We start from the raw sequence: 20,806 nt of genomic DNA on the forward strand, positions 1-20,806 counted from the left end.
CTTTGCAAAGTTTTCTGGAATACTTTGCAAATATTCTATGTTAAAGGTCCTTGGAATAAACCGTATATGCATACAGTGAAGAATATAAATATTTGATCACCCTGCTTTTTGCTATTTCTCTCACTTAGAACTCATGCAGGGGTATGAAAGTTTCATCGTAGGTGCATGTCCATTGTGACAGAGATAAAAAGAAAAATCCAATACATGTTTTTTTAACAATTTATTTGTGTGATACAGCTACAAAAAAAAGTGTATCATCTAGAATTCTGACCCTGAAAGACCTGTTATTCCGCCCATTAGAAGTCCTCCTGCACCATGTATAAATAAAAACTCTGCTCTGAAGTGAGGGGTGGAAAATCAACCATTAAGATAAGTGTTTTCATTCACAAAGACGGTACTTTATGTACGTAAATGAATAGTGCGAACACAAAGCCCTTACACAATGCTAAAGTGTAGCTTACCTGACCCAGTCATCCTGAAAGTTCTGAAAGTTAAGTCTTTTGGCAAATTGCAGCATTTATCTTTTGGCTTTGAGTAGCAAGTGCAGCTCATCTGTGGGGAGTGTGGCTATTTTATCCTGATGAAACCTTTTTGGCATGATGGTCTTTTCCCATACTGTTGCCTGTTGAAAGTGTTGCTGGATCTTGGCCCGTTCTAGCTGATCACTTTATGGGTGTGTTAGAATGAAAAAAAACAGTGTTGTACCCAAAATACATTTTCTGTTATCATCCTTTAGTTCCATACTTTAAGCAGAAAACTCTAAATACTAAATACCACTTGGTCAAATGAATGAATTCCACTGCAAAACTATTAATTGCAACACAATGGAGAGATCTGTTTATCTGACAGGGTACAAAAACAGGAAAAAGGTCTTTATGACTTGAATCAAATCTTGGTCTTCTGCGGTTGCATAAGAGGATGAGGAGACTTTCAAGAAGGACAGACAAGTGCATCCCGACACAAATAAAACCCTCCAGACGTTCTTATAAAGAATAACAGGGGTATAAAAAGAGAGCTTCGTACCACATACCGAACCGTTGACGTTCGGATTTGGTTTCAAAAGTGTATTAATGGCTTACCTTTTAACAGATGCTTGGACAGAATAGGGGGGAAAGTGGTGTAAACTTTTATTATTGTTCCTTCAGTTGTAACGGGAACATTCCAACTTTGTATGCGTGGTATTTCTCTAAAAAGTAGTCTTTTTGGCTGGACCTGACCTTCACGGCAACAACACACTTTATGCATGTTTTTACCTCGGGCCTTTGCCTGTACGCTTTGACAAATTTGAAATATTTACAATTTTATGTGTAAACAGGTTACAACTTTGGTGTGAGTAGTACAGCCTGCCTTTTTTTCCTTAATGAAAATTGAGTTGAAATAATCGACCGTCAAGCTTTGTGAACTTCGTTTACAAAAGCATCTGGGTTGTGAAGTAGGGTTTTAAGGTAGAGTTTGGTCTCCAGGGAGCAAAGGCTTTAAAGCATGGGTCTCCAATAACAACAACACAGAAAAAAGTTTGTTTAGAAATTGATTAATTCCGCTAATTAACAATAAAAAGTAGCTCTCCGCTTGAAAAAGTTTAGAATAGAATAGAATATGCCTTTATTGTCATTGTTACAACATGGGATATGCTGTGACAACGAAATTGGACGACTCCAGTTCCACATTTACAGTGAGGATAAGGAAACAAAGAAACAAAGGAACAAAGAACTAACTGACTTTGTTGTCCTCGGGGGTGGGGTGGGGGGTGTGAGGGTCAAACAGAGTTGCCGGACACAACCGAATGTTTGATCTTAAATTACACATTACAAAAGAAACTAAATATGAATAAAATTATGACTCACAACACGTGGTAAGCTTTCTCTCCTGGCTTTGATCTCTTTGATCTCCGGCAAAACTAACATAAAATGCGACAGAAACAACATGAAAATAAATCCAAACAGATGCCAACATCATTTTTGCCGTTCCATGTGTTTTGTTACTCCCCAAGCATGCACAAAATTTAGTAATTTTATTAATATTTAGTTTCTTTTGTCTTTTATTAGCATATTTGGTATTGGAGTAATCCAAAAGTAATTGAAAGTAATCAAGTTAAAGTAACCCTGCCTATACGTGTAATGAAATCCTGTTTTTTCAGTTTTAAATTGTTTGGGTTTTTTCCTGTTGTTAAAAAAAGCTCCGACAATCATCTACAAAACAGAACGTTACAATACACAACTCCTTTATTACTTTTTTTTTTGGATTTTACTTTTAAGGCTGCGTGGATTCCAAAAACATGCATTTCAGGTGAATTGGCCGGTCCAAATTGTCCCTGGATGTGAATGGGCGAGTGAGTTGTCTGTCCCTGTGTGCCCTGCGATTGGCTGGCAACCCGTTCAGGGTGTCCCCTGCCCGATGATTGCTGGGATGGGCTCCAGCACCCCCGCGACCCTACTGAGGATAAGCGGTGCAGCTAATGAGATGAGATGAGATGAGATGAGACTTCCAAATAAGGAATGCAATAATGTGCTGTTTAGATATTTAATATGAGAAAAATTGTTAAAACCTTAAAGCTATATCATATGCAGTCACCATTGCCTTTTAACCAAACAATCCTGGATTGTGCAACGTCAGGGACTGCAGCATTTGCTGGAAGTCCTCCATCGTCCACGGGACAACGTCAGGTCCCACGGCTGCGGGAGTATTGCTGCTGCTGTCGGGGCAGACGATCTGCGGGTCGTTGAACGTCACCAGCAGGTCCGTGCCAAACTGGGGCAACCGGAAAAGGGCGAGATGAAGCCTCACCATGTTCTTCGCCGTTTCGTTGTATTTAGACACACATTGGATGCCCGTTAGCGTCCAAGCAGAATTGCATTCCGTCAGGGAAAGCGACGAGGTAGGCAAGGCAACCACGTCAGTCACCTGTTGCGTATCGGGCTGCATGGCGGCGTTGCTCCCTGCGATGTCCTCAAAGTGGTACCGGGCTGCGTCGTGGTCCGCGATGTGGGCTTGGTACTCAAGCAGATCCACAATGAGACTTTGGTCGGTTCGGGAGTGGACGAAGGCTTCTTGGTTGTCCGGTATTTCCCGCATCTTGCTCACGTCCGTGGCGCTGTGAGGGATTTTGGCCGACAGAGCACCACCGAACAGGGGATAAGGCTCGTTGACGTCCTGCATGGGGGACCTCCAGGATGGATCGTTACTCCCGTGTCTGGAAAGTTGAATGATTTATTCAGAAAATGTAACAAAAACGTGACGACCGCCACATTGATAAACAAACTCTCCGGCTTAATTTCTTCTTCGCATTTTGAACGTTGAAGGACCAATACTCCCACCTAGAGGGGAGGCTGACATGAGCTTGACAGGGTATAAATCACAGGTGTCAAACAGGCGGCCCGCGGGCCAGATCAGGCCCGCTAAGGGATCGAATCCGGCCCGCGAGACAACACTCAGAGAAGCGCAAGAGAAAAACAAGCTGCAGGTTGATATATGTCAACTTGATGTTGCCAGAAAAGGTGCCTCGAACAAAGACACTGTACTTGTATTTCTTTCTCTCTCTCTCTTTTCCACCCCCTTTCTCCCACTCTGTCTCTTTCACTCTCTGTGTCTCTTTTTCTCTTCCTTTGTTGCTCTTTGTCTCTTTCTCTCTCTGTGTCTTTTAACCTCTTTTGCTCTAACTTCCCTTTTTCCTTTTCTCTCTTTTCTCTTTCTCTCTTCCTACCCTTTGCGCTTTCTTTTCTCTTTTCTCTCCTTCTGTCTTTCTATTTCTCTTTGGATTTCATTCTTCCGCTCCCTTTCTTTCCCCCTCTCTCACGACTTCTCTTTTTATCTCTTTTGTTTCTCACGCTCTCTCCCTCTCTCTCTTTCTTTGTCCTGTCCTCTCTCCTTTTCCCTCCCTCTTTCTCTTATTTGTTTATCTCTCTTTTTCTTTCTCTTTAATCTACTAGTCCGGCCCCCGACAGAATGTTTGTTCTATCGTGTGGCCCCCCGAGCTAAAATGAGTTTGACACCCCTGGTATAAATGGTAAATGGTCTGCAGTCCTATCTTTCTCTTCGACATATAACACGGAGGAGCCGGGAATCGAACCTGCAACCTCTTGATCCTAAGACGAGTGCTCTACCTACTACCTCCTTATTCAAATCAATGTTTTATTCCAAAACAACCTTTTCTATAAAAGGTGCATTGTGTAATACTTGACCACTAGATTGCACTGTGTTGTCTACTGGGAAGGAAAACCAGTGCCAAATGAGCACAGCGTAGCAGCAAGATGCCAGACAAATATGGTGGTGACTATTAAGTATGGATTCTGCTATGAAAAATACTAATATCTCGGCCTGTGAATACTTACAAAAATTAAGTATTTGGGCCTATTATTCCGATCAATGTATTTTTTAATCTAATGAAGGGTTTTTTGTACCACTAGAAGACAGTATGTATTACAAACTGTCCCTTTATGTGTTATGTTATTGGTAATGTGCTTTGTTCTTTATTTTCCATACCTGTCAGCCTCAGACAATTGCTTGTTGATTGCAATTCCCCTTAAAAAGGCAAAATAAACCATGAACACATACTTACCAACGCTACCGTTTTATGCAATAGACCAGGGGTGTCCAAAAGGCCGCTTGAGGGCCTTATCAGGCCCGCCGAGGGTTTTAATTTGGCCCACAATACAACACTGAGAGAAGCGCCAGAGAAAAAAACAGCCGAGCTGCAGTTTTGAATCTGTCCTCTGGATGTCGCCAAAGCCAGGTCAACGTACTACTGCAGGTGTATTACTTTCTCTCCCTCTTTTTCCCCTTCTCTTTTTTCCTCTCTTTCTTTCGCTCTCTGGAATTGTGTCTGGCAATCACTCAAACTAGAGAGACATCGAAATGAGGCTTACACACGAAGTGGGCGTGCATTGTAGTAATATCCGTATCTGTTGCACATATTGTACAGATTACATGTTGGTAACACTGTGTTGCAGGTAAAAACATGTTTTTGTATGTATTTTATTTATCATTTAATGTCGCACTTGTTTTGTTGAATTGGTCTGAAGTTTTGTAGGCTTCTTACGTGTGTGCGTATTAGGCAACGCAGTTATGCGCTAGTGATGCGTAGTAAAATGACTGTCTTCTTTTTGTATTTTATAGTCACATGTTGTTCAAAAATCACGATACGAACACTGTATTGTCATTTTGTGAGTATGTTGTTCATATTTTTGTCAATTAACAGACCTGCATGAACCCTTCACAACACTTTGTTTGTGGGATGGCCTAAAATTAAAATAACGGTTTTACTGAGGTTTGGCATCCTTGCTACAAGACATCCCAGGGTTTGTTGGAAATTTAGAAAGCGAACACATGGTGTGTTAAAAACGATAGTGGGTTCTTAATAGTGGGTTGCCTTTAAAACATTTCAAATTAAATATTTTTTCGATTAAGTATGTTTTAACAATGACAAACTGCGCTTAAAGAGCCTTTACATGGTTTACTAAACCGCACCAATATGCTTTTATCTTCGTCTAGTTAACTTCGTGTTATTGTTGCTATTCTTATCACTGTTATTATTAATATCATTACAACTGTTGTTATATCATTGGGGTATTTGGTGGGGAAGATGAAGGGGTAGGGAATATAAGCATTTGCTTCTTATTACCCCTTTTCGAACATATTATGTAACATTATTTTGTTGTTGAGTTATTGTTTTTGTTCTGTTTTTATTTTGATGTTCCAATAAAGTTTTCATTTATTCATTCATTGTTTGCAACGTGATTGCTTTGTTAAGCGGGAGGATTAAAACTAACTGCAGCCTGGCGTAATCATTCAGCACGGAAAGTTTATCGTATTTAAATGAAGTGGTGAGGATAAGAGGTGCAGAATATGGACAATAAATGCAGTGCCTGACCAGTATGATCCAATTTTTAAGGAGTGGGTGCGGCTTTCCTGCCGACTTCCTGGTCAGCTGGTCCGTGTCAAGCTATCACTAAGCAGCAGCGGCAGCAGCGACGGAAGCTCGGTCAAAATCCACAATGGCCCTCTTCTTGGATGTCGTTTGATGAAATGTGTCACAAATTTGACACTTTAAAACGTGAGTTTTCTTTCCTGCTGTTCGAGGTTTGCTTCGGGTTGTTGGCCAAGTTTGGTTGTCGGTGGTGTTAGCATCAGTAGCTTAGCATGGAGGCTACGACATGACCAACAGTGACACAGCTTCTTTAATATGCCACATTTGCTTTCATACGGCACAAAAGGAAGGTGCTATGTAACAAAAGGGAGATGAAAGTATTGTCGTGGTGAAAAGAAGCATTATAGGATGTATTGTTATAATATTTTATAAATAACCTGTGTATTAGGTTTGTTCTGGGTGGGCCATGTACACCTTGATAAATGTTATTACACTGTGTTTTCATATTTCCTTTTCATCCGAATTGATTTTGTGTGCCCTTTTCATAGTGCTTAAAACAAACCAAATAACACTTCCTTTTCTTGTTTATTTTCTTTATACTTCCACTTTTCCCCTTTGTTAGGGGAAAAAAATCTATATTAAAAATTTTGCGTTTACAGCCAATCAAATAAAATAAAAAAAATCCTTCACCTTGTAACTTAACCTTTCTGAAATTTCAACCCGCTTTCCTTTATCTCCTTCCAATTAACGTAGTTTTTAATTTAGCATACTTTTGTCCTTGCTCTGTTAAATCTCCTTGCTAAGCCCCATTCTTAACTGTCTCATCATGTCCCTCTGCACATTAGATCTCTTTTTTTGACAATATTCTTAAGGCTTCCTTGGTTCACGTAACTTTGTAGTCGTCTGCCTTGTTGCCTTACAAGCCAAAATGGAACTATACACCAATCTGTGCACTTGGAAAGTTTGAAAGATTAAATACGAGGACATTTTGAGGTTAACTAACATAGACACTCATTTTATGAAAAACGACAAGTTGTCATTGGATCTTTGCGTTTTAACTGCAATTTCATTGCCGAATATGATCAAATCCTTGATTTACTGACCAATCCCCTAAACAATCCCAATCCAATACGTGCCCAAGGTAAATTGAATGCTGCATTTGAAATGTTTGGAGAATATGGACGTTTTTGATCTCCTTTGAAAGGTAACACTGAAGTTTTGTCCCAAATTGAAATAAGCACCCGCAGGTGGTACCAACATTGAGTAATCTAAGTTGGAAAACACAGATATAGGTTTTTGTTCTCTCCTTTTTCTATTTTGTAATCACGTGCCGAGGAGTGTGGCATGGTCATTTTAGCTGGAAAACAACCAGGACAATAGAATGAAGCCTTACCTGTTTAAGATCAAATTACATCAAAATCTGAATAACTAAACATTGTATTTTACATATTTTTCTAATGGTAGGTCCACGTTTCCAAAAGTGGCCCTTTGGAGACGACCAGTTCACAGCCTTAAAAACTTTGTAAACGTGTGTTTGACCTTAGCCTATTTTAGACATTGTGAAAAAGTTGTAATTCTTTTACTTTTCTTTCTAGAAATCAACCCACGATTGTGCACACTTGCGAGTGATATCCATCCATCCATTATCTACACCGCTTATCCTCAGTAGGGTCGCAGGGGTGCTGGAGCCCATCCCAGCTATCTTCGGGCAGTGGGCAGGGGAAACCCTGAACTGGTTGCCAGCCAGTCCCAGGGCACACAGGGACAGACAATTCGCTCGCTCATTCACACCTAGGGCCAATTAATCTGAAATGCATGTTTTTGGAATGTGGGAGGAAACCGGAGTGCCCGGAGGAAACCCACGCAAGCACGGAGAGAACATGTGAACTCCACACAGGAGGTTTGATCTCATGACCTCAGAACTGTGCGGCACACGCGCTAACCACTGTGCTGACGTGCTGCCTTTGTGAGTGCGTAAAAATGGATCCCGTGTTGCTTTTACTTACGTTTATTTTCTCTGAGTTCAATACAGCAAGTAAAATTACGCTGGGAATTTCATTGGTTAACCAATGTGTCATTCAACATTTGAATTGGTCACTATTGTCTAAAGATTGTTAAAGCCGAAGTAGATCATGACTTTTTTTTTTTTTCTTTCAATAAAGGCCCTGATGAGTTGTCAATGGATAAGTACCGTGAAAAAAAGCTTGCAATCCACTGAGAGTTCTGTCAATCACAAGGGTAGACGCTAACAACCAAATTGTAAATAATCTGATGAGTCTGCATATTTCTAAAGGGGAGTTATGCAGGCAAATGAACTGATTACAACAAGGATCGTCAAACAATGCGGGAATGCAGATTTTTTTTCAAATCTGTTGGCATTATCGTGTGTTTTGATAAAATCCAGCTACCAGCCTTCCTGTGCTGGAGCCCATCCCAGCTATCTTCGGGCAGTGGGCAGGGGACACCCTGAACTGGTTGCCAGCCAGTCGCAGGGCACACAGGGACAGACAATTCGCTCGCTTATTCACACCTAGGGACAATTTGCACCGGCCAATTAACCTGAAATGCATGTTTTTGGAATGTGGGAGGAAACCGGAGTGCCCGGAGGAAACCCATGCTTGGGGAGTTAAGTAAAATCTACTGAGATCAATTGTCAGTACAGTGGGACCTCACTACTTCCCGGTTCCACGTTCGCGGGTCTAAAAAATAATAATAAAAAAAGAAAATAATAATTTAATAAATATTTTTTTATTTTTTCAAGCATTTTTGAAGGGGCGTCGCTACTTCGCGGATTTTCACTTTTCGCGGGTGGTTTTGGTCCCCATCAACCCCGATAACCGAGGGTTTACTGTATTTAGTCCTTGTACAGGAAAATGGTTTACGATGTCTGTTGTGAAGTTGCAGGTATACCTCCGGGAACTAATAACAACTTGAGTTTTTTCATAAAATACCGGTCTATGTTGTTATTTTCCCTAAACTTTTCCTCATTTCTGAATTTGTCAAATACACAGATAAATTTGCATTTCTATTTTCAATTGTCATTTGTTATCCAATTTGGCGGCTGTTTAAAAAGCTGCATGGCCCTTGAAAGCCTCTATCATTCTTATTTATTGGTTCATCTTTTCGTCAGCGATAATTATGAATAGACTAGTCTAAGGAGGTGGATTTCGAGTCCTTTTGTCCTTCTGAGCATAATCTTAACTAAGAAATTCTTTACCAGACCAATAGCTTTTCTACTTCTATGACTTTTCTTGAAATTGCTGTTTACTAACTGCCTTTTTTATTTGAATATCTCCTCCTAACATTCTGGATTCCTTTTTATATTTCTCTCTCTTTGTCGTAGCCGCTTCTCTTGTGTGTTTACTGAAAACTTCCTCCCACTGAAGGGCCTGAAAGCTTTCCAGACGCAGTGTCAGAATTGGATGCGGAGAACACAACCGTTTTGATACTGAACTGGACTCGATGGTATACATTTTAAGATTGAAAAGAGAGAAGAAAAATTTCATGCAACATTTAAAATAAAAAATACCCTCAATTCAGTTGTAACTACTGTATATCTTAAGTCATAACACGGATTAAATGAACTATATAATGCAATTTGTATGCTTAAGTAGTCGTGAAAAAACAGCCTGATATTGTTATCACTGGCATTTCTCTTAAAGAGCTTTCACTGTGCCTTTTGCAGAGGGAGCCCGAGCGGGAGGAGCAGCAACAGCACCTTGACGACAATATGCCCCCCAAATTCAAGAGACATCTCAACGACGAGGAGGTCACGGGATCTGTTCGCAGTGAGAGGGTGCGGAAGATAAGGGATTTATTCATTTGTCAGATTCTTATTGTCCCATATAGTTCCTATAGTTCCTTAGTCTGTGTGCTATTGTGTGCATGTATGTAGTTATTCTTTTTTTAATTTATTGTATTATTTTTTGATACACTCTTCAGGCAGACTTAAAGATCATGACAAACCTAGTATAGTTTGGAAGAAAGTACACGGTATTGGTTATCCCAAAGACACTACTTGTGTATTTTTATCTTTGAATAAGACTTTTTGAAGCCACTGCAGTGAAACAATACTCAATTCCCACTTTATTGAGTATCACTAGTTTTTAATCTTCCTAGTGCTTTGTAGCACTCCTTTAAGGTAGCCCTTCACAATACAACGACATATTGTGATCAAATATTACACCGTGTCCTTTACTTTTATGATCTAATTCATTTATTACACAACTACCGATTCCAAATCTTTTTTCTGCCCTCAACAACCATTATCCTCATTTGAACTTGTGTTTTGTTGTGTTGTGGATACTCCACACGGCTGTGATGATGTTTGACAACCCTGAGTCTCCGTGATTCCGAATTACCTGTCAGAAATGTCCTATAAACTCCACATAATCTCACAGAACATCCTTTAACGAGCGAACCAATTTTAGAAAATGAGAGTTTCTGTCTCTCCCGGCAACACCGCCCTCTGGTCATGTTGCCGTCCAATCAGAAAGCAATCCGCGCAGGACTGATTATCGTCCTCTAAGGAATTTAATGCAGCCGTCCGCGCTGATTCTCCACAAATAGCTTCTGGTGTATGGTGTCACGTCTTCTTTTAGACTCGAGTGTGCTCGTCTTGATCCATGATCATGCTTCAGATCAGCTTCCTAGTTGGCAGGGAGGTGGTGCTTTTGATGTTGGCTCAAGTGTAGGGCAAGAGCTAACTTTTGGCTGCTTATTGTCAGTGTAAAAACTCTTTATTTGCCAAATCACGAGATTTTGTGTGTCTTTTAAAAAGCTTATATTAGCCCCTCTAACAAGCAATAGTTTAATGTTTATATAATTTTTTAATTTCAAATCCAAAAACTATCGCGAGTTACTTCCATTTTCGAGGAGTTTGGTATGTTTTAAATCTTACTGCTTTGTGATCACAGAGGAATCTGCTGGAGGAGGACTCTGATGAGGAGGAAGACTTTTTTCTGTGAGTCTACATATAATGGGTAGACGAAATTAGGCACATACTTTGTGAAACTTACTTTTATCTCATAATATACACTAGTATCAATTTTTTGAATTATTTGAGTATTCGGTAGTGATGCTGACAAAATTTCTGCTCCTTGTGAAGGCGGGGCCCCACGGGACCGCGGCTGGGAGGCCAGAATGACAAACTCAAACAGTGAGTCCAACAGTGATCCTGAAAGAATGGAAGCTGTCCCTGTGCTGGGTCTGTGTGTTACATAATGGTCTGGTTGTACCTGTATTTATCAGAGGCTTGCATTGCAGCTACCTAATGCATTGTGTAATCTTCCATGGAGACCCTCTCCCCCATCCTTCTCTCTGTCCTATGGTTCACCTTTCAGCCCAGGCATATGTGATGACTCGGAGTTAGTCAGTTAGAAAATTAAATTAAAAGCAACATATTGTGGAAATTTTGACTTTTTTGTGCCTTAAGGCTCAGTAAGTAGTAGAGGTAAGATCGGGCCTACAAAAATCCAGCCCAACCCAGCTTGGGGGTATTGAAGTTCGAACCCGACGTATTTGCGGGACCGAGCCCAGATTAACCCTAAATTTTCGTAGTTTATTACTGAGACCTTTTTTTTAAAAATTTGTGAGGAGGGCTTCTTTCTTGCGTTTTTAAAAAAAGTATCCACCTGTAGTTGATCTTAGTTTATTTTTCCTTGTGGAAGAGCCTCGCAGACTGGGACGCGCCAAGCCTGTGGACACGCCTAACCAAGCGTTTGGATGAGGGCTGCGTCAACCGTGCGGATCCTCCAAAAAGAGAAATAAACTCTGAACAATTAAGCACGGGCCACAAGGGCGTGGACGAGGATTGCTTTGTGCAAAAAGGGACAGAATCCACCACGTGGATCTTCCACAGAGAAAAAAAAAAACTAAGATCAACTATAGATGCATGCCAACAGCATGGACGGGGACTGCGCCGCACTAAGGTAGGGCGCTATCCAATGTGCGGACCCCCACCCCACAAAGAAAAATTAACCTGGAACAATTATGAACACGCGCCAAGCGCAGATAATTTAAGAAAGTCTGCAACAGAGAAGCCTGGCCCGACGCGATCCTGAAGTAATGATTGACATTTTAGGCCTAACCCGAATTTTTGCTCAGGTTCATTTAAATTTTTTAGAAAATGCTAAATAAATTTTCTTGGCAGCCTCAGTGTACAGTGTTTACAAAGGGAGTTCAAACTTACAAGGAGTTCGATTTTACAGATGGAGTTCAGAACAGGAAATAATGAAATCAAATATGTTTATACAAAAGGAAAGACGGTGTACATTTTGGGATTGGGCCTAAGATCTTACCTCTACTCAGTAGTCACACATTCTTCATGCCTTAATGATACAAATTCAGACGAAAATGAGGCCTAATCTGTCTGACGCCTTGGTGTCTGGTTGTCACTCAGCGTGCAGTCTCAAGTGGACGAGGTGATCGATGTGATGCAGGAGAACATCTCCAAGGTGATCGAGCGGGGAGAGCGTCTCGAGGACCTGCAGGACAAGTCGGGTGAGTCTTTTAAAAATGTGTATCTAAGGGCACATCCTACATACTGAGGGTATGAAAACAATTAGGACAATGGAACCCAAAATGAGCAATCATATTTTTTCAACAATCACAATTACTCTAAGCATTGTACGTTGCTGTAAATTAGCCATGGTGCAATTTAGGTAAAGAACCAAGATATTGTTGATCCTATTATAAGAAGACCTATCTGTCCTTTACCGGTTAATGGAGAATGGAATGTCGATTGTGAAAAGTGCAAGAAAAGCCATAAAAAAATTATACACCCCTCTTTAAAATAGCAGTGGGGATTTGTATTCGTTATCTTTAGGAAGTTAGACATATTGAAAATACAATCTTGTTATTTCACACAGCGCCTAATTTACTTGCAAATACTACCCAATTTACAGCGTGCGCTAATCAAATTAAAAATATTAGGTAGCAAAGCACGAGAATATTTCTCCTAAACCCCAAATTTAGGGCCGTTTAATTGAATCAATGCAAACATTTGTCCAATTTGTTTTAAACCTAAAATATTTGGTTCTTTTAGAAATAAGTAAATATGACCAATGTTTTGGTCATATTATACATTACACCCAAACTGGCTCATATTGTTAAATACCAAAAAGTATTGTTTCAAACCGTTCAAAATTGTGTCATTTATTCAGAGGAACTTAATACATGTGGTCATTTAGCTTATTTTCAAGCAAGAGTTAGATAATTGTATAAAAAACAGTACATATATAAGAGTGTAAATAACCAAAAATTCCCCACGTGTCCCAGGAGCGTGCACGTGTTAGCTCAAAGGCCCGCTGTTGCCACTTTAGTGGAGAAGAGGCTCGATCATTTCCAGTTGCCTGGCATTTGTGCAGTTTTCGTATCCGAACAGCCAACAACACATGTGCGACCCATTTGATTGACCCCCTCGGGCAGGTGCTGTCTTTGAAGTTTCATAAAGTTCCATTCCTCCGGGTTAACAACGTCTCCACAAGAAACGGCAGATGCATGACAAAACCTTGTGCGGGAGGGCCGTCCTCGTTCAAATAGACGCTAACGTTTACACACCAGCCAACGCTACGTTAATAGTGGTATCCAGGCGACTGGCTAAAACGCAACGCTGAATCTGAGGGGGCAAATGTGTTTTTGTTCTCATGCTTCTAAATTGGAAATGTTTCATGTGTTCTGGTACCTTACGCAACAGCGATTTGAGTCTGAGCCACCTTAGTTGGATCCAAGTACACGCAATACACAGCCTCTCCTAATATTTCCCCTCACGTGTCCTCATATGTTTATATTCATTTTTCCAGAAAGCCTATCGGACAACGCATCGGCTTTCAGCAGCCGAGCCAAACAGCTGCACAGGAGGATGATGTGGCGGAATTTGAAGGTGTGTTGTTAGGCCACTTTCACTTCCTGGTGACGGATATTTAGCTTCACAAAGCACTGTCGTCCTCAGATGAAGCTGATCATTGCTTTGGTCGTTGTGGGTCTCCTGCTGATTATAATTGGTGCGTATCTTAGTTATTGCATTTATTAGTTGGTTTAATAGTATAGGTGTAACACCTGATACATTAGTCAACTACATGAATTTGGAAACCTCTGAATCTTGGCTTATCAAATCTAAATACTTGTTATTTTTATTGTCCTACAAGTAAGAAGCGAGTAAGCGCAGTTTTCAAATTGGCTGGTAAAAAATAACCCAATTTGGGTCAACAGTGGGCTGATCCAGCATTCTTGAACAAACTACCCACAAAGTTTGATCGTTTTTTATTTTTTTAAGAAAAAAAAACATAACTGAGGTGATTCCCCCCACCCCAAAAAATGCTCTTTTAACTGGCTCATTTTATTTCAAAGCTCCAAAAGGACATTGCTTACCAAACTGAACCAAAAATTTGTTATGTTTCAACCCTCCCAAAACTTTGTTTATCAACACCCAGAAAAATTGTCATATTGTAAATTTTTATTCTTTTTATTTTATTTTGTTTACCCATTTGTACTCTCATTACTAGAGTTTGTTGAACCAAATTAAATTATCATGCAGGCAAATTTGGGGAAGTTTCAGATTTAAAAAAAAAAAACAATGTATGCCATGGCTTCACATGTGGGTGTTGGTCAGTAGTGTAAAACCAATCTGAAAAGTTACAATCCAATGTGATTTTTTTTTAACAAACCATCAATTTGTATGCACTGACGGTATTTATTTATTTGTTTGCAGAAAATACGAGCAATATCCTTTTAGTTTGAAAAATAAAGCTAAAAATTTCCTTCGCTGACGCATTGTAGGTCAAAGCCCTTGGAATTCATTTTTTTAAATTAAATGTTACATAAAACCAATGTCTTGTTTTGGAAAAACAAGGATTTCTTTTTAGCTGACATTTCGGTTAATTAGGAGATCAAACGTTAAAATATTTGTTGGTTGCATCCCTAGTCACGCGACTTTGGTATCAAACAACTTGAACATGCCCTGTGGCCTTCATTGTTTCTCATTTTGTCTCTTGGGTCTCAGTTCCAGTGATTCTACGTTATCACTAGTCCCTCGGCCACTTTTCTGGAATGGGGGCTTGGGCGCCGGACGACCCTCTCCCCCAGCCCCTATTTCTTCTTCAGCAATCATCATTCAGGCTGGCCCAGGCCACCACCATTCCTGCTTCGGATTTTTAGAAAGTGTAGACTGTTTCATTGGATGCGGGCCACTTAAGTTGTACAGTTAGATGTGATATTGTGTTAATGTGCCAATCTATTTAGACAGAAAGGGCATATAGGGAACCACAGTGAAGGACATTTGTTCTTCTTCATCCTTTTTATCCATTCCTTCATGGAAGTACCCATCCAAGTATGTCTGGACTTCAATAGTGTGTTGACTCAAATGGACGATGACAACACTGGCACTCAAGTATCAAAATCTATCATTCTCCACCTGGCAAATAAGATGGTCTAAGGAAAATCTACTGGTCATGAATGTCTCCAGGCTGATTCGGTCAACCTGCACCTGAAATGTATCTTTATAGTATATGTCGGGTTTTTTGTTTTTGTTTTTGTTTTGTTTTTCGGACAATTGTGCTATGAAGGTGACGTTTTATCTTTTGGGCATTTCAAAGGCTATTTTTAAAACTGTGAAACTGGACATACGAATAAGTGTTTTATTTAATTTATTCCAAGATGTACATAATGATACTGTAACACCACAATTTTCTGTAAGCATTCTGATTCTTAGCCCATCCTTCTCCACCTCGCTTGAAATAAAGTGCTTTTGAAGGTCCAGTCTAGTTTGGTTTGAACCAGTGGTCTGGTGGACACTTTAAAAGGGACGGTGTGTGATATTTTTTCCTCCTAGTGGTACAAAAAAAATGTTCATTCAATTAAAAAAAAATACTTTGAATTCGATACAAGGAAAAAATGTGTAAACTTTAATTTCTATAAAAAATCGTAGGTCAAGAAATTTGTATCTAAGTGTGCCACCATGTTTGTCTGGCAACTTGCTGCCACGCTGTGCTTTGTGGTACTAGTTTTTGTTCCCATTAGACAATTCAGTGCCATCTATTGGTCAAATATTACACACTGGTAAAAGATGGGGATGTTGGATCAACACTTGGGAGAGTTGATGGGAAAAAAAAATGTTCCCTCTAATGCAATAAAATTCCAATAACTGATACACTTCTAGGGTGGCATTAGCTCAGGAGGTAGAGCGCTCGTCTTGGGATCAAGAGGGTTGCAGTTTCGATTCCCGGCTATTCCGCGTTATATGTCGAAGTGTCCTTGAGCCAGACACTGAACCCCTAATGCCCCCGATAGCAGGTAGTTGCCTTGCGTGGCTGATGGTTAGTTAGTGTGTAAAAAGGAAAAGTGTGAAGCACTTTGGGAGGTGTTCATTGACTTGAAAAGTGCTATATAAATGCAGACTATTTACATCTGTTTTCCTGATTTGATCACTGGACAGACCTGCCTTTTTCATGGGAAATGGAGATTCGATGTCTATAGCCGTCGCTGAGACTACATTTTTTAACTTTAAATATACTGACATATTTTGGCAAAAAGGTCCATCATTTTATAATAATGCAAGAGAGGAAAAATAGGTAATGCCTTTTTATCCTTATGAATCAAGAGGACTAGTACTGTTGTGGACTGCTTCTGGAAATGGTTAACTATCGTGATCTTCCATAATATTTTATTCCTAACTGGCCTTTTGTTTTAGTGGTTTATCTCATCTATTTTAACCCTACTAGTTATCACAGCCTGGTAATTAAGCCATATAATGCAGTATATTGATTCTTAATTTCTATGTCAAAAAAATACACATGAAATTTAGGTTCAAACAACGAAATAAATAAGACAAAAATAGACTAAATGCAAAGTCTTTTACTGGGACAAGGATCCCTTAATATGTTACTAAAGTATTGATGTAGACTTTGTCGAAAAAACGAAAGCCACAAGTGATGCAATGTGTATGTTTTCACGTAAACATTTTTCCTTATTGCTCATTCATTGAATGTTTTATACATCACTTTGAGTTGCATCCTGGAGTCTGAAAAGTGGTATACAACTTATTTTTGGTTGATTAGATTGATGTGAACGTGAACAAAACAAATGCATGTGAAAAAAGCAGTCCTACTAAAAATTTCAGAAAGCGAATCCAGGCAACACAAAAGTAGCTCTTTGCTTCAAGAAAGTTTGCTTACTACTGCTGCAGTTTATATTTTATAGAACGTGGGAACTTTAATGAGTATATCAGACCTCATTATTGTCCTAACAAATCTGTCACAGGCCCCAACCACAACTTCTCTACCCGGGGATTATTTTTTTATTTGACGTTTTAAAAAGACCAGTCCACGACTGGTAAGAACATTCACTTAGTAATATTATTGATGAAGCACACAAAATTCCATCAGGATATAGCTGGTTGGGCTTGGGACATTTTAAAAAACATCCTCCCACATTGGCAGCAGAGAATGTTTTGGTTCTGCGTCTGGGATGACTTCAGATTCCGGGCATAGCAGCGGTTATGTGAGTCACATAAAAGGAAATCAAACGCACGTTAACAATGCCAAGTGGCATTAGTCACACTCGTGGAAGACTCTGTGAAGTTCTATGTAAATGATAGGGGCGTCTCGTCTCGGTAGCAGCTAGGACAACAAATCTCCATTGAGAGACGATTTAAGACTTTTGGATTAGGTCTTTGAAAACAAGCATGTTAATCCCATTTCCGTATTCACTTATTTTTTTCAGGATGGAATAGAATTGCCTTTATTGTCATTGACCACAACGTAGAGTACATTGTTTACAAAATACGTTGTAACCCTTCAGAATAAATGTTTAAAAAAATAAAGTAAATAAATTCAGGATTAATAGCTCATATTTATAGGGTATTGTTTGTAGACTGGCTTGATTCGTATGCACATCAAAAACATTAGCAGCAACGTTGTTCAAACACAATAATAAAGAAATAAAACATACGTTTTCCAATACATAAGCAATACTTTTTTCTACTGTTGTGTGTGGTCGTTTAGGGTGGTGATGGCTCTGGGGAATAAACTGTCTCTGAGCCTGTAAGTCCTTGTTTTAAGGGACCTGTATCACCTGCCAGGGGGTAGCAGGTCAAAAAAGTGGAAGTGGCCGGGTTTGGGATGAGTCTTTATAGGGACAGTGTGTTTAATCCGACCCTTAGATGTTGCTGTATTTTTTCTTGCAACCTAAAATGAGTGCAAGGAAGTGTATCATTTTTTTCCCCAAAATTTTTCTGCAAAAAAAAAAACAATGAAAAGGGGGATAAAATGAGAAGAAAAGGAACAATAACGAAAGAGGTGGGAAAGGAAAATAAAAGATACAAGGGAAAAATAAACAAAATGAGAAAAATATTGGGAAAAAAATGGGAAAGGAACTAAAAAAAAAAAGCGAAGAAAGAAATGGCAAAAGAGGAAAAAATAAAAGGGGAATATTAAAAGAATGATGAAAGAAAATGATTAAAAAAAGAGATGAAAAAATGTTAAGATAGAAAAATGGTACAAAAAAAAAAGCTATGCATATATAATATATATACATATATATATATATATATATGTATGTATACAAAAAGAAATGGAGAAAAAATAAGTTTTGGCGGAAGAATGTTGGACAATCGTGAGCCTCGTGTTATATAAAATAAATACAAATTTCTTGACCTACAAGCATTTAAAAAATATGCTCTTTTATATAATAGTTAATGTATTTTTGGTTTATTTAATTGAATATATTTTTTAAATATGTTTTTTTACTATTAGGAGATGCTGAATAATACATCCATCCATTAACTGCACTGCTTATCCTCAGTAGGGTTGTTGGAGCCCATCCCAGCTATCTTCAGGCAGTGGGCAAGGGACACCCTGAACCGGTTGCCAGCCAGTTGCAGGGCACTGAATAATACACTGTTCCTTTAATAATTTAGTCAACTCTGCAGTAGTAGGTAGAGCTGGGCAGAAAGCAGCCTATGATTATCTGGGCTCTGTTAGCAACTCCAAACCTTCTCCTTCCCTTGACTGTGACATTCTCATAATTTGAGTCCTCAATCACAGGTCAGACTAAAGAGATATGAAGAAGAAGAAATTAAGGATCTGAGCGGGGGTGCCCCTGGTGTCGCCCTGGCAGGGGCCATAATGCGTTAGACAGTTATAATTGTCGGCTCCTTCCTGAGGAGAAAATCACTTTTAAATGCTACAATTATTCCAAATGGTCCTTGAACGCATGCCCAGTGTTTTTAGCCCAAGCAAAGGCGTGACAAGAAGGCCTCTCCACATATTATTTCATTCTGCTGCTCATCTGAAAATAAACGGGAACATTGCAGCTATCGTCTGACGCTATACGTGAGTTAGCTGTTGTGAAGAGATGGAAGAGCTAAATGTCAACCGTCGGCCAACAGGATTAAGCAGTCATTAACAGAACTAACAGCTCATGATATCAAGATGAACACTTTTGAAAATATAAGTTGTTTATTCAAAGGAAAACTATCTAAAAAGGACTTTCGACTACATTTGTCCAGGGTTGGGTAGGGTTACTTTAACTGGATTACTTTTGGGTTACTCCAATACCAAATATGCTAATAAAAGACAAAAGAAACTAAATATGAATAAAATGACTAAATTTTGTGCAGGCTTGGGGAGTAAAGGAATACATGGAACGGCAAAAATGATGTTGGCAAGCTGTTTGGATTTATTTTCATTTTGTTTCTGTGGCATTTTATGTTAGTTTTGCCGGAGATCAAAGAGATCAAAGCCAGGAGAGAAAGCTTACCACGTGTTGTGAGTCATCATTTTATTCCTATTTAGTTTCTTTTGTCTTTTATTAGCATATTTGGTATTGGAGTAATCCAAAGGTAATTGAAAGTAATCAAGTTAAAGTAACCCTACCCAACCCTGCATTTGTCCATATGCACTCCCCCTAGTTTTATCTTCCCCGTTTCGTAGATATATTTCCTCTCTTAAAGAGACAGTGTGGCTCCTCGTGGTACCAAAAAAGTTCAGAACGAAACAAAACATTGATAAGCAGACTAGGCCAAAGTACACGAACTATCATACTAATTATCTTTTTATTAAAAAAAAAATCATAGGTCGAGAAATTTGTTTATTTCTTTTACATAATGGAATACCTGCTTAGCTCGTTGCCATGTTTGTCGTCTGGTCGCTTGCTGTGGCACTCGTTATCATTTGCATTCGACAACAGTGCCATCTAGTGGTCAAATATTCCACACTGGGTCTTAAAGTTTTTTTCTTGTTTTTTTTTATTGTACGACTTATTTTTCCAGGATTTATTTTTCTTTTCAACTTATTTTCAGTATTGGGAATAACAGCCATAGCGCCGTTACGGAATGGTGTTACTTTTTTCACTATTGGGTGAATCTAACTAATTATTTTTTCCGCTGTAACAATGCCGATACCGTCCGTTACTGATTTTCATATCATGTCACCATTCAAAATAGCGACTACCCTATATTTTTTTGGGCATTCTTTGTTGTTGACTTTGTATTTTCTTGAGCATACACAAAGGATTCGAATTGTTTTGTATTTCATTTTTGTTGTTGTATATTTATGAATATATTATTTTTCAGGGCAGCACGGCGGCGCAGTGGTTAGCGCGTGTGCGGCACTGTTCTGAGGTCATGAGATCGAACCTCATGTGTGAAGTTTGTATGTTCTCCCCGTGCTTGCGTGGGTTTCCTCCGGGCACTTTCCTCACACATTCCAAAAACATGCATGTCAGGTTAATTAGCCGGTCCAAATTGTCCCTAGGTGTGAGCGAGCGAACTGTCTGTCCCTGTGTGCCCTGCGACTGGCTGGCAACCAGTTCAGGGTGTCCCTTGCCCACTGCCCGAAGATAGCTGGGATGGGCTCCAGCACCCCCGCGACCCTACTGAGGATAAGCGGTGCAGATAATGGATGGATGGATGGATGGATATTATTTTTCAGTAGTAATGTGTTTATA

The 20,806-nt window shown here is 39.4% G+C and overlaps 2 protein-coding genes across 4 annotated transcripts; one reads left to right on the forward strand and one right to left on the reverse strand.

Moving 5' to 3' along the window:
• Positions 1-2,489: 2,489 nt before the first annotated feature.
• Positions 2,490-6,221, reverse strand: rangrf (RAN guanine nucleotide release factor). Its single transcript, XM_088349290.1, has 2 exons — positions 5,867-6,221; positions 2,490-3,190 (listed from the first exon to the last, which is right to left on the reverse strand). The coding sequence occupies exon 2, from the start codon at positions 3,154-3,156 to the stop codon at positions 2,581-2,583; it is 576 nt and encodes a 191-aa protein (XP_088205416.1). The 5' UTR covers positions 3,157-3,190; positions 5,867-6,221; the 3' UTR covers positions 2,490-2,580.
• On the forward strand, positions 5,882-15,619 carry vamp4 (vesicle-associated membrane protein 4). 3 transcript variants are annotated; one of them, XM_088349291.1, is made up of 9 exons: positions 5,882-6,049; positions 9,207-9,328; positions 9,549-9,659; positions 10,780-10,826; positions 10,971-11,021; positions 12,264-12,364; positions 13,666-13,745; positions 13,815-13,866; positions 14,865-15,619. In XM_088349291.1, exons 2-9 carry the CDS (start codon positions 9,326-9,328, stop codon positions 14,888-14,890), a joined length of 471 nt encoding a protein of 156 aa, XP_088205417.1. In that variant the 5' UTR covers positions 5,882-6,049; positions 9,207-9,325; the 3' UTR covers positions 14,891-15,619. The 3 variants fall into 3 exon arrangements, with proteins under 3 accessions (XP_088205417.1, XP_088205419.1, XP_088205418.1); XM_088349292.1 differs by having other exon boundaries at positions 5,908-6,049; positions 9,250-9,328; XM_088349293.1 differs by lacking the exon at positions 9,207-9,328 and having other exon boundaries at positions 5,897-6,049.
• The last annotated feature ends 5,187 nt before the right edge of the window (positions 15,620-20,806 follow it).

Source organism: Urocampus carinirostris, chromosome 12, assembly GCF_059441175.1.
Source record: "Urocampus carinirostris isolate Australia breed hairy pipefish chromosome 12, RoL_Ucar_1.0, whole genome shotgun sequence".
NCBI lineage: Eukaryota > Metazoa > Chordata > Actinopteri > Syngnathiformes > Syngnathidae > Urocampus > Urocampus carinirostris.

Bases quoted from the DNA above. Each gene is read 5' to 3' on its own strand.
- vamp4 (XM_088349291.1), top strand. The intron at 9,660-10,779 runs GTGCGGAAGATA...TTGTGATCACAG, and splicing joins GATCTGTTCGCAGTGAGAGG to AGGAATCTGCTGGAGGAGGA. The intron at 13,867-14,864 runs GTGCGTATCTTA...CTTGGGTCTCAG, and splicing joins TCTCCTGCTGATTATAATTG to TTCCAGTGATTCTACGTTAT.
- rangrf (XM_088349290.1), bottom strand. From the start codon at position 3,156: ATGCAGGACGTCAACGAGCCTTATCCCCTGTTCGGTGGTGCTCTGTCG.